Raw genomic sequence first — 14,130 nt, 5'->3', positions numbered from 1 at the left:
CATCGAACGTGTGACATGATCTCCCATGTCTAACATAGACACAAACACGAAAACAAAAAACAAAAAACAAACATAAGCATAGGCATAGGCATAGGCAAATACATATGCTTATGATCGAAAGAGGAAAATGAGACATGCTCATGAGAGAAGGAAAAGAAGGAAAAGAGGGGCAGAAAGAGAGAGGAAAGAGGAAAAGAGAAGGAGAAGGAGAAGGAGAAGGAGACATATGTTCATGCTTATGCATGAGCATATGTCTCCTTCTTTTATGCTCATGCATAAGCATAAGCATGAGCATATGTCTCCTTCTCTTATGCTTATGCATAAGAGGAGCATGAGCATAAGCATAAGCATAAGCATAAGAGAAGGAGACATATGCTCATGCTTATGCTTATCCATGAGCAGAGCATGAGCATAAGAGAAGGAGACATATGCTTATGCTTATGCTTATGCATAAGAGGAGACATATGCTCATGCATAAGCATAAGCATAAGCATAAGAGAATGAGACATATGCTCATGCTTATGCTTATGCATGAGCATAAGAGCATCAGCATGAAAGAGGGAGGAAAAGAGATTCAAAGAGGGGAAAGAGAAAAAGAGGAGAAGATGAAGGAGAAGGAGACATATGCTCATGCTTATGCATGAGCATATGTCTCCTTCTCTTATGCTTATGCTTATGCTTATGCATAAGATGAGACATATGCTCATGCATAAGCATAAGCATAAGAGAAGGAGACATGTGCTCATGCTTATGCTTATGCATGAGCATAAGAGAAGGAGACATATGCTCATGCTTATGCCTTTGATTATGCATGAGCATAAGAGCATGAGCATGAAAGAGGGGAAAGAGGGGAAAGAGGGGGGAAAAGAGGGAGGAAAAGAGGAAGAAGAGGGAAAGGAAAAGAGATTGAAAGAGGGGAAGGAGGGGGGGAAAGAGAGAAGAAGAGGGAAAGGAAAAGAGATTGGAAGAGGGGGAAAGAGATTGAAAGATTGAAGGAGAAGGAGAAGGAAAGGAGGGAAAGAGGGAAAAAAAAGAAGAGGGGAAAAGAGATTGAGAGAGGAAAAAAAGAAGAGAAGGAAAGGAGGGAAAAAGAGATTGAAAGAGGGGGAAAAAGAAGAGGGGAAAAGAGATTGAAAGAGGGGAAAAAGAAGAGGGAAAAAGAAGAGAAGGAAGAGGAGAAAAGAGGGAAATAAGAGGGAAGAGAGGGGAAGAGAGGGTTCCTAGGCCCATCACTGTAGCTAGCACTTAAGGTGCTAGCTGCAGGCCAATGCAAATAACAAAAATAACAAAAGGAAAAAAGAGGAAGCACTTTCTTACCTAAAATAATCTTGCTCGATGTTTTGTGGACTGGCCCTACAAAAGAGAGGAAACATACAATTTTTTAAATAACTAGTTAGACGAAGGAGGAGTTTAAAGAAGAAACTTCTCAAAGGGATTGGATTGAGGAGACAAGGAGAAAGAGAAGAAAGAGAAATACAAAAAAGACTACAAGAGGTGAGTCTTTTTTCTTTCACAAAATCTCGTTTTTTGTCTTCAATCCTTGAAAATCAAGCATAAAAACTAGCACATAGCCTTAGCAATACAAGGAGAAACATGCTTCAACACTCACAAAATGAAATCTCAGAAAAAACAAACCAACATTGTTCAAAGAGACTCACCTTCTTGAAAAACTTCTTTTCACACAAGCAAAGAGGGAGAAGGGTGGAGAGGGAGCACAAGTGTTAGGAAAGGGGTGAGTAGTGGTGAGGAGTGGAGAATAGATTGGAGGAAAGCGAGGTCATCAGATATAGGTGGGAGGAGAGATTGCTTTTCTTACAATAGAGATTGCTAAAGAAAGCGTCGCGTCACGAGGTTTCGGGTTTTAGCCCATGGCATCGCTATATAGCGATGCTGGTCAGTCGCTATATAGCGATTCTTTCATTTAAAAGTGTCACTATATAGCAATGGAACAGAGCAAATCGTTGCTATATAGCGACGAAATAGGTCAAAATGTCGCTATATAGCGACGCTTCAAGACACTTTTTGTTTAAAGTTAAAAAAGAAGCTCATAGATGCTATTTTATAACTGTTAATATATTTCCTTGCAACTTATGTTGTGATTTTATAAGTGCAGATGGAAGGGATCGTCCGATGATGCACCAATGCTCGGGAGCACAAAGTGGCTTACAGAGAGGTTATATTGTCATTGCACTCATTGCAAGCGAGAAGTATGACATCAACGTCGTATTATCATGTGCCACTTGTGGATGCATAGGGAGGAGCCCCCTACCATTGGTGTTGCACATGTTGATGGATTATCAATAAGACAAAGCTATTTCAATTCACGGTTAATATTGGATACCATTATGATACGAAACCTTGAGACAAGATCTTATATTTACATGAAATCTTAAAATAGGATGAGGAGGCTGATGAGGGTATGCATATACCTTCACACTTTGAGCAAGACTATAGTCTCCCGGATGATGACGAGGGTATGGTCAACATGATGGATTCTATTTTTAGGGGAACTACATCCCATGTACATGTGTTGTTAGAGTTTGAGGTCAAAATGTGAGAGTTGCAATCAACACAATTGTACGAGGGTGCTAGGATGTCTAAACTACGTGCTTGTCTCTTAATCTTGAATCTGCAAGTAAAGTATGGGTGGTCGGATACAAGTGTCTTGGCCTTAATGAGGTTGGCTCTTGCATTAATTTCAATCATTATTTGGATATTGTTTGTTTTGAGAATCATCATGTATGGATTAGCATACTGAATCATCATTATTCAAAGCCTATGTATGTTTGAATTGTGATAGGTTGCTCCAAAAGATGTTGCTTGTACCAAATACCATGCTCGCATCAAGAGATGAAGCAAAAAAGATGCTAACAATGGTGCATAATGATTGTATTCTCTTTCGTGGTGAGCATGGAGATTTGGCTAGTTGTCCGAAGTGTGGGGAACAATGATATAGAGATGACTTGCAGGGTGAGCAGATATTGATAAAGGTCTTAAGACACTTTTCCATCATTGCAAGAATACAACACATGTTCCGATGCAAATCCATAGCAGAGTTGATGACATGGCATGCATCTCATTGGTCCACTAATGACACATTGAGGATTCTAGCTGATTGTGTAGCTTGGAAGCACATAGATAATCAGTGGCCGAACTTTGCGAGGGAGCCACATAACTTACATCTTGGGCTCGCCATGGACGGTGTGAATCCTTTTGGATTACACTTGACATCTTGGTCGACATGTCCCATAGTCGTGGTGAATTACAATATCCCACCATGGCTAACAATAAAAAAGGGACACCTCATGCTTGCACTACTTGTATCGGGGAAGTAAAAGGCAAAAAATATGGACGTATACATGGCACCTTTGATAGAGGAGTTACAGATATTATGGAGAGGAGTGCAGGTCTTTGATATTTCCAGAGCTCCTAGACATACCAATGATATTTTGGTCAGGGATATCTTGATGTGGACCATGCATGACTACCCAGGATATGGAGAGTGCATAGGTACATGGTTGTGTCTCTACAAGTAAAATATAGGATTATGCTTTTATGACTCTCTTTCACACACGTGTCTTATACTAACACATTCATGCACTCGTGCAGGACTTGTTACAAGTGGGTACCATGCTTGTCCCATTTGTGGACCGGGTTTGAAATCACATGCAGGATACTCCAAACATATGAGAAAAAATGTTTATGAAGGTCATGCTCGATACCTTCCACTTGAGCATCTCCCACGTGGAGGTCAGCTTGATCCACCACCATCATATTTGAAGGCAAGTGACTAGATTCAAGCTTGGATGGTGAATGGAGAGGAAAGTCCTCCTGGTATGAAGAGGCTATCGATCTTTCACGAGCTTCCAAATATCTTACATGGGCATGTGAAATAGGTGGATATCTCAAAAAGAGATCTCCATATCGAGCATCGAGAAGGCTAGGGTGGAATTCATCGAAGCTATATGCTTGGATGAGAAGCACTTTCCCTCGAGCATTATGACAACTCAAGTCCACTTGGTTGTGCACATAGTTGATGAGGTGGCTATTGCAGGTACCGTTCATAGTCGATGGATGTTCTTTCTCGAGCAGTTTATGAAAACGTCCTTGAAGGGATTTGTAAGACAAAGAGCAAGACCAGAAGCAAGCATGGCAGAGGGATGGCTTGTGCAAGAGTCATTAGTATATATCACGAAGTTTCTTGCATCCATGAATCCCGATATGCCGCAAGCTTGGCATAACAAGGATGATGATCGCATCGTTGGCGAGGTTCCCCAAGGAAAAGATATTGAAAGAAAGATGAAAAAAGAGAAAATGGAGAAATTCAATAAGTTTTGTATCCTCAATAGCGTTGAGATGCAGAAGTGGATTGAGAGATATGAAGTGGCCAAAGCAGAAAGAATACATGCAAGGATGAGATTTAGAGTAATTCACAAGCGATTGCAACCATATCCATGGGATATGGCTCTTCTCCCCACTCACATGTCACTTGATTAGCTACAACTGGCTCTACATAAAGCTGAATGTGATGGAGAGACAATAAACAAGCACTAGGCAGAGTTATCATCTGGATGTACGATGCATGTAAGTTTCTTACCTCTTGATGTAATTAAATAATTATTTGTATACGCTATAAAATAGATGCATCTTCATTGTTTTAATGATGGTCTTTTACAGTACAAAAAGTATAGTGCATTATGGTCATAGGGACGACATTTTTGCATGGAATGCATCGATTCAAAGAGAGTCACATATGATTGTGGAGTCATGGCTAACTTCACACAAGATAGCTGAGAAAGTGCTTCGGATACCAATATTCTCTTCTCAACAGTTGGATTATTGTGGAACCATATGCGAAATCCATGAAGTTGATTTTAGACTATTTAGTATTTTCATTTTTTATGTAAAATGGTTTAGAACTACTTACAATGGTCCCCATGCGACAGTGAGAAAAGATAGTAGTGGTTTCTTTGTAATAGACTCCACCAAACATTGGACCAATGAAAGTGATACTTTTGTTCTTCCCGAGCAATATGAGCAGGTGCATACTAATAAATTAATTAATCGAAGCTTTCATTTTTAAAGATCCATTGATACATGTACTTAAGCATAATTTCATATATATAATTGATGACATTTGGCACCTATCTTTAATATAGGTGGTTTTTCATCCAGATTTGTGGAAGACTCATTAGTATATATCATGGAGTTTCTTGCATCCACAGATCTCAATATGCCATAAGCTTGGCATAACAACGATGATGATTGCATCATTGGCGAGGTTCCCCAAGGAAAAGGGATTAAAAGAAAGATGAGCAAAGAGCAAATGGAGAAATTCAATAAGTTTTGTATCCTCAATAGCAAGGAGATGCAAAAGTGGATTGAGAGATATGAAGCGGCCAAAGCAAAAACAATAAATGCAAGGACGAGATTCAGAGTAATGTACAGGTGATCACAACCATATCCACGGGATCTCGCCCTTCTCCCCACTCACCTGTCACTTGATTGGCTACAACTGGCCCTACGTAAAGCCAAACATGATGGGGAGACAACAAACGAGCACGAGCGAGAGTTATCATCTGGATGTATGATGCATGTAAGTTTCTTACCTCTTGACGTAATTAAGTAATTATTTGTGGCAATATATGCTATAAAATAGATGCATCTTCATTATTTTAATGATGCTCTTTTACTATACAAAAATTACAGTGCATTATGGTCATATGGACAACATTTTCACATGGAACGCATCAATTCAAAGAGAGTCACGTATGATTGTGGAGTCATGGCTAACTTCACACAAGATAGCCGAGCAAGTGCTTCGGATACCAATCTTCTCTCCTCATAGTTGGATTATTGTGGAACCAGACGATTTAGTATTCTCATTCTTGATGTAAAATGGTTCACAACTATTTACAATGGTCCCCATGTGATAGTGAGAAAAGATAGTAGCGGTTTCTTTGCAATAGACTCCACGAAACTTTGGACCAATGAAAGTGATACTTTGGTTCTTCCCGAGCACTGTAAACACATGCATACTAATGATTTAATTAATCGAAGCTCTCGTTTTTAAAGATCCATTGATACATGTACTTAAGCATAATTTCATATATATAATTGATGGCATTTGGCACCCATCTTCAATATAGATGGTTTTTCATCCGGATCGTTCTGATCTAGGATGGTGGTACGTGATCCAAGTTGCACCATGAAGTAAGCAAATTTTTGAAGATAGAGATGTGGATATGGAGGTGCCACTACCAATGCCAGATCCAATTAATCTAGATGGAACTAGTGAAGAAGATGAAGATCACAATATGAGCTAAGAGGAAGATGTGCACAATGACATTGTACAGGAGGAAGATGGAGATCACACTATTGAGAAAGAAGATGATGATCATCAATAATCACCACACTTTATTGAAGAAGATGATCAAGTACTCTTAGGTGAACATACGATGCTAGAGTACGATGATGATATAGGAGATCAACTCGGTATAGAGTCAGAGATAGACTTATTTGGTGCGTTAGACTTGGCTCAGGATGAAGCTGCTGATGTAAATGCTCTTTATTGATTTTCTTTCATCTCAAATTTGGACATGAATATATGAGCTTCAAATGTAATGTTATGAGCTTTTTCTTGTGCTTTTTTATTTTGTGTTTTTATGTACTTTATGTGCCTTTTGTTGTGGTTTGTTCTATGCTTTTTTGTTATTTTTTTTCTGCTTTATGTGCTTTTAGTTGCTTTGTTTTGTACTTTTAGGTGCTTTGGCTTGTGCTTTCTTCTGTGCTTTTATATGATTTATGTGCTTTTATAGGCTTTCTTCGATGCTTTATGTGCTTTAATGTGATTTCTTATGTGCCTTTTTTGTGTTTGTTATGTGCTTTCTCCAATGCTTTTAGGTTCTGATTAAGCAAAGATTCATTTCCTCTAGCCAAAATCACAAATGTTGGTTTACGATTAACAAATATGCATCTTATTAAAAACCACTTGAAAGTTTTTACAATCATCTCTTTCGATCGTCTCTTTGAGATTAGGATATATGAAATTAGCTTTAAAAAATTATTTGTGTATAAAATTGTTCTCTCTTTCTTATAGACACAATTTTTGTAGTTGTGTTGATCATTTGACTTAGATAACCCATTTCTTTCCTATGAAAACAACTGACAATGCTCTTAAGGTATATAAATTGTTTATAAAAGAAATCTTTTCCATGCATAGTATGTCTAAGAAAATTATTTTTGATAGGCATTAAAATTTGATATAATCTCACTTTTGGCAAGCTACATTTAAAGCCATAGGAGCTGAACTTAAAATGAGTACATCATTTCATTTGCAAATAGATGGTGAAACAGAAGAAGAAAATTGCTTCCTAGAAAAAATGTTTAGAATATATCTTAATGAGAAGCAATCAACTTGGATTGAATTCTTATCTTTGGCTGAGTTTTCTTATAATAGTTCTTGGCATAGCTCAATTCAAATGAATCCCGTCAAAGCTGTATATAGACAAAAGTGTCGGTCACTGACTCATTGGTAACTTTTTTTATCTTGAGAATAAATTTAAAATTTAAAAATAGATGCTTGAGAGAATGGATGAGGAGGTTAAACACATCAAACATTGTATCAGAAAAACATTAGTATGATAAGAAACATATTTTTTGGGAATTCAAGGAGGACGACATGGAGTTTTTGAGAGTCATTCCTAAGAAAAGCAATTTAATTCTTGTAAGGGATAGGAGACTCTCATACCAACTTGCAAGACCTTTTTAAATCCTAAAGTAGGTGGGAACATTGGCTTACCAACTTGAATTGCCTAAGAATATCAAAGTACAACCTATTTCTCTTGTTGGTTTATTGTTTGAAAATATATTTTGCTAGTCCATCATGTTTTGCATGACAACTCTAGAATTCAAGAAGATAGAACTGTGGAGGTTGAACCACAAGTTATAATTTTAGATATGCAAATGAAGCAATCTTAGAAATAGTAAATAGTTGAAGTTTTGGTTAAATGGGATGTATATCTTATAGAGGATGCTACTTGGGTAGAATTAGATTCATTGCTTGCCGAGTTTCTTTCTTTTAAACTCTAAGGATAGAATTTTCAAAGAGGGGGTGATTGTGATGCTTCATATGTTTTTATATAAAAAATTTGCTCTCTAGAATAGCTTATTTTTATGTTTTAGATGGTTGCATGAAATTTTTTTAGTGTTGTTACTTTGTGTCGATGATCTCTTGCAAACTTTGTTCTCATGGCCTTTCAAAATCTAAAAATGTGCATAGACTCTAAAGAAGAGACCAGCTGGAGGGCCAGGTGAAGAAGGAACGCCAGGTGAAGAAGGAACATATGTGAGGTACTATCGTATTCCATAGACTGTGTTTTGAAGAATACTAGACAAATTTAAGAGATTTTGAATAAAATTAATAGATAAAATATTTCTGTAATATTAAATACTATAAATAAGGTTCTTTTGTTTAAAAATAGATCTTGACAACCAAAATAGTCAAAATATGATGCATTTTTAAATATAGTTCTATTTCTATTGCTGGAGAGCTCTTTTGCAAAAAGCATTGGCATTCGGTAGACAATGTCTACCAAATGCCTTCCGATTCTTTTGACTAGTCTTATAAATATGTTTCTGGATTAGACCAGAAAGATATGCCAAAAACAATTGTTGATTCTGTGGGTCTTCCTATAGAAAGATTGCAACAAGGCTCAGAGTGTTTATAGACATGGAGATGGATATATATGTTCGACTTTCTTATGTTTCCTCTCTTGAAAGATTGGCATTCAAGATTTATTTGGATTAAGGCTCCAAGGCATATATTTTGAAGCACGCCTATCTCCAAAAATGTCACACTAATGGAGGTATTGAAGGCTAGAACATGCAGGCAAAAAAGATAGAACATTGTAGAAGACACACATTCAAGAGTGAGAGTGAGATTCATTGATCTTGTATCATCTTTCTGAGATTGAGAGTGAGAGTTCGGAGTGAGAGTGAGGGTGAGATTGCTTGGGGGTGGTTGTGTGGTTCGAGCTCCATACATGGAGTGCTCCTTCTCTAAACCCACTATAAAGATTTCTTGATTTCTTGCTCTTCCCTATTTTGTGTGTTTTTGTGGATCTGATTTTGATTGATTTAAAAGTACTTGTTTGGAAGTTTGCTCTCTTTAGATTTGTACTTTCTCGTATCCAAGAGGCACATGATCTGGGTATCAGTGTCACGTTTGTGTGTCGCACGCAATGTCCTTTTCTACTTTTTAGAAATCTCATCTGTCGGAGCACGTGTATAGGCTCGTCTCAGAGAACATCTAAAAGCGCATCTCAGAGTGCATCTAAACACGTGTCTAGCTTGTTTGCAGACACTGTTAGACACTCTGTTAGATGCTTTGTTAGATGCTCTATTAGATGCTCTATTAGACGCGTCTATAGATGCGCTAGTCAGACATGTCTATAGACGCGATCCGAGAGTAAGCCTCTCTTCCCTTTCCCTTTCTTCTGAGCTCATCAGTAATAGATTTTTTTCCTTTTTTCCAGTTCAACATGTGGCCAGGAAGGGCTTCCAGCTCACCTGATCCCTGGGAATCTATTTGGAAGGACTTATATAACCTTTTAGGGCACCCTCCTACTCCTGCGGAGTTATACGGGTATATGACGAGTACTCTAAACACTCCCCAGGAGTCGGCACTACAGACTCCAAACCACCCCACACCGCCTGAGATCACCCCAGCAGAGTCAGCACAGCCGTCTTATGCCACTTCTTATGCCCCTTCCCCCATACCGTCTTATGCCCCTTCCCCCATGCCGTCTTATGTCCCTTCTGCCATCCTGTCTTATGCCCCTTCCCCCATGCCGTTAGGAGTTCCTTCTGTCTCATAGAGCCGTCGACGTACTCCTGTGCCATCGAGACTCAGTTCTCCAGCTACGAGTGGTCAGCGTAGTCCCATGCAGTCTCCAGCTACGAGTGGCTAGCGTACGAGCTCGACACGACACGGTAGCAGGCGTGGTAGTAGGCAGAGTGGTGGGGGATGCATGGCACAGTGCTTTGGGAGGGGTGGCGGTGGGGATGATGATGATTCAGATGATTTAGACATGCCTCCAGGTGATGGTACGATTTATTATGACATCACTCAGACAGGAGGCATCTTGATGGATGCGCGGGGGAAGGAAATCATGGCCTTCATGCACTTTGTAATTGCTAACAATTACAGAGATTGCTTTATCCACTACAAAGACCACCCAAAGAGGTTGGCTGATGAGACCCTCGCTGTTGTTCGCTCTAGGTATCCTAACCCCCCAATCGCCAGTTCACAGATAAATGGGCCAAGTCAAAGATTGTTACGATACTTGGCAATAAAAGATCTTCGCTTAAGAGACAGGCACTAGCGGAGCTTGCCAGGCTTGAGGCAGGTCAACCACCAAGGGGCCCGCCCCACACTGCTCACAAGCGTGAGTGGAAGAAGGCAATGAAGTCTGCTAGGGAGGACCCCAGTCTACAGCACGTGGAGGCACGGAGGATCCAGATGGAGGAATATGGAAGCGCACATTTTGGAGCAGGGGGTGTTGAATCATGGGAGGCCCAATTTGTAAGTATCGATCTCAAATTATATTGCTTATGTAGTTTATTAGGAGGTTGTTTCTTTGTACTAATCCCTCCGCAAAGTGTGTCGTCATGCAACTTGAGATCATGGGCAGATACCCTACTCCTGTGGAGACAGCCTACCACTGCCACCATCGCAGAGGAGATACATGGAGGCACTTCTATGATGACGGGTTGATCACTGAGGAGTAGTATACTCGAGCTACTGGAGCGCCCCCCAGGTATTTGAAAGTAATTAAATAATGCCAAAATTATAAGTAAAGATTTGATTTTTCATACATTGATATATGTTGTCTCTTGTTTACAGCCCCGTGCATAAGACGAGGAAGGAGGCACAGAAGGGAGCACAGAAGGGAGCGTGGAAGGGAGCGAGGACATGGAGAACATAGATTAGTTGTAGAAGTAGTGCTAACTACTCTTTTTTGTAATTAAAGCCACTGGCTTGGCTTCATGCCTCTTGTATATACAATCCTCTTATTTTTTGTACTTCAAGCCACATGACGTGTCTTAGCTTCCTTATTTTTTGTACTTGAAGCCACATGACGTGGCTTAGCTTCGTGCTATATGTATATACAAGCACTTTTTGAGCTTTCAATTTTATTGCGTTTTGGAGTTGTAATGTTTTATTTGGAATTGTAATTAAAATGCGGTTGGCTATAAGAATTGAATTACACAATGTGGATATGGGATTCTTGTAACTATATAGCATACATGTGCAACATACACAACATTCTGTAAATTAAGAAAAAAAAATACAGCACGTCTATCAGTGCGTTTATAAACGCGTCTATTTACGCGTCTGTCTATTTGACAAGCATTTATATTTGCATCTATAAACGTGCTTACAAGCACATCTATTTAAGATCTAAGTGCGCGTGTGTCTAATATATAGACGCACTGATAGACACTGGTCTCTAGACGCGAAAATAGACGTGCAAATAGATGCGCCCGTAAGTTTTTACTTGGCCAGCACTAGGACGTTTTTTCAAATTCTGAAATCTTGTGCTTCCACATGGCACAATATACACCCTTAGATTTTTTAAATTCTGAAAGCCCAAAAGCTTTGAAAGCTTTCGCAGCCACGTGTTGCTAGTAGATTGTTAGATCGTTAGATCACCCCATTATTAGCTGAGCTTGCTTTTCCAAACTTGACGCATTATTAGAGCTTTCCTAAACACCCAGAAGCACTATAGCGGTCCTACAGCTTTGAAGGTCCCCGGCTCCAGTCTCGAAGATAAGCTTTCAAGCATTCGCTGCTCCTTTGATATGATCAACGCGATGCATAGATAGTTGTATATGATCGGAATGATCGGAATCGGAATAGTTGCTCTCCCAAGCATTCTAGTTCGTGCGATCCTTTATGACTTCGATATCAATTTCAGTGGGATCGGTGGCCTGCACCTCATAGTGAATTCCGTCAAGTTCTCTGCGGAATTTTTCCTTTGAGGTCGCATATAGAAGCTTTGTGCGGATTCCACACGTATCAGGAGACCTAACACATGCAGACAACATATTTAGATCGGGCGAAGACGATCACAAGCTGCTACCTTATTCGGAGGAGAGGAAGGTTCGGGCATACCAAGCAATGAAAAAGATTTTGCTCTTCTGGCAGTTATCCTCTGTGACGAAGTCGAAGTCATACACGGCATATCTGCACTCTTTTTCGGGAAGTGAGGCAGTGAAATCGTCGTAGCTTTCGGATGTCTCCCCAATCTTGTCCACTATAATCTGTTTTTTCTTTTCGTCAATTTTGAAAACTATATAACGATGGCTCTTCTTCCTTTGGAGCTCCATGAAGGCCACCTTGCAGGCGTTGTCCACGCCCATCCCCGTCCTTGCGTTCGCCTAAGCAGAAACACGCAAAGCACAGCTGAATGGCAAGGCAATGAAACTCCGGAGACTCTATCGCCCACCCACAAAACAAGAGAACACCTGACCCAACAGGGGATGAAGGATCAAAACCAAGCTACGGAATCGAGAAACAGCTCCAAATCGATATTCATGAGCGCCCATGATCGTAAAACATCATAAAAAACCAACGTTCGTCATCGGGAAAACCAGCGTAACAAAGTTGGCTGGTGTCGTGGAAACGATCATGATCTTGATGGGAAAAACAGCGTAACAAAGCTGGCATGATGCATGGAACCGATGGATGGATGAAGTGAAAGCAACGAGGGGAAGATAGAGGAGGAAGCTTACCATGAGGAAATGGAGAGGAAGGAGGGAGTGCAAGGGAGGCGAGAATGCGAGGGAAGTATCTGCACTCTTTTTCGAGAAGCGAGGCAGTGAAATCATCGTAGCTTTCGGATGTCTCCCCAAAAACATCATTAAAAACCAGCGTTCGTCATCGCGAAAACCAGCGTAACAAAGCTAGCTGGTGTCATGGAAACGATCATGCTCTTGATGGGAAAAACAGCGTAACAAAGCTGGCATGATGCATGGAACCGATGGATGGATAAAGTGAAAGCAACAAGAGGAAGATGAAGGAGGAAGCTTACCATGAGGAAATGGAGAGGAAGGAGGGAGTGCAAGGGAGGCGAGAATGCGAGGGAAGTAGAGTTCACGAGTGGTGATACTACTTTTCCCGATGCCCACAACAACAGGCTGTCTATTCCGACCACCCAAGTACGTTTTCCCGGCACCCCACGTTTCCCCTTTACCTTTTCTTTTTTACTTGGCTAGCACTAGGACGTTTTTTCAAATTCTGAAATCCTGTGCTTCCACATGTCACAATATACACCCTTAGATTTTTTAAATTCTGAAAGCCCAAAAGCTTTGAAAGCTTTCGCAGCCACGTGCTGCTAGTAGATCGTTAGATCATTAGATCACCCCATTATTAGCTGAGCTTGCTCCAGTCTCGAAGATAAGCTTTCAAGCATTCGCTGCTCCTTTGATATGATCAACGCAATGCATAGATAGCTGTACATGATCGGAATTGGAATAGTTGTTCAATTATCTAAAGTTTTTGCTCCTTGTCGTAATTCGTTGGCCAGTATCGTACCAGCTGAGCAAAAACAGAGAAAGAATCACCTCTCATCACATCTTGAATGGATTTCCCAGTGTTCTTCTAAAAGTTAATCTAAAATCAGCCACAGAAAGTCGATGCGCTTTCTAAAGGTACAACTAAAATTGACAATTTCAACCCGTTTTGAAAGTTAACGTAATCATCGATGGGAGTGGAAACACTCGATTGGAAGAGAGAACAAATCAACAACAGCTTTAGGATTGGCAATTTCAATCTTGTTTGTCTCAAAAGTAGCTGCAGCAATATGGCGTGCAGAGGCCTGGCATGAAGTTGATGTGCGGCTTTGGCGATATAATTGTGTCCAATCTGTAGTCGGTTCTCTCAGATTGTATTTCGGAATCAAATCCTTGTCCTCTCTAACCTCCACCACCTCTATTGATTACGTTTTGCACTCACCTTTGGTGCTTTCCATCTCACGGTAACCGTGCTAGTATGGAATACCATAGAGAATCCGTATTTTTTTGGGAAGACTGTATGTGCTGTGGACAGTTAATCTGTCCCGAGAC

The 14,130-nt window shown here is 40.1% G+C and overlaps 1 protein-coding gene across 1 annotated transcript; it reads right to left on the bottom strand.

Annotated features, from left to right (window-relative positions):
* Positions 1 to 11,940: 11,940 nt before the first annotated feature.
* Positions 11,941 to 12,621, bottom strand: LOC147881873 (actin-depolymerizing factor 11-like). Its single transcript, XM_087401294.1, has 3 exons — positions 12,562 to 12,621; positions 12,179 to 12,444; positions 11,941 to 12,091 (listed from the first exon to the last, which is right to left on the bottom strand). Exons 1-3 carry the CDS (start codon positions 12,610 to 12,612, stop codon positions 11,941 to 11,943), a joined length of 468 nt encoding a protein of 155 aa, XP_087257420.1. The 5' UTR covers positions 12,613 to 12,621.
* Between the last annotated feature and the right edge of the window lie 1,509 nt (positions 12,622 to 14,130).

Source organism: Dipteris shenzhenensis, chromosome 30 (assembly GCF_047967505.1).
Source record: "Dipteris shenzhenensis isolate YYH24624 ecotype China chromosome 30, Dip_SZ_1.0, whole genome shotgun sequence".
Taxonomy (NCBI): domain Eukaryota; kingdom Viridiplantae; phylum Streptophyta; class Polypodiopsida; order Gleicheniales; family Dipteridaceae; genus Dipteris; species Dipteris shenzhenensis.
Note: the sequence above shows the minus strand (reverse complement) of the source record. Positions and strands in the feature narration are given on the sequence as shown.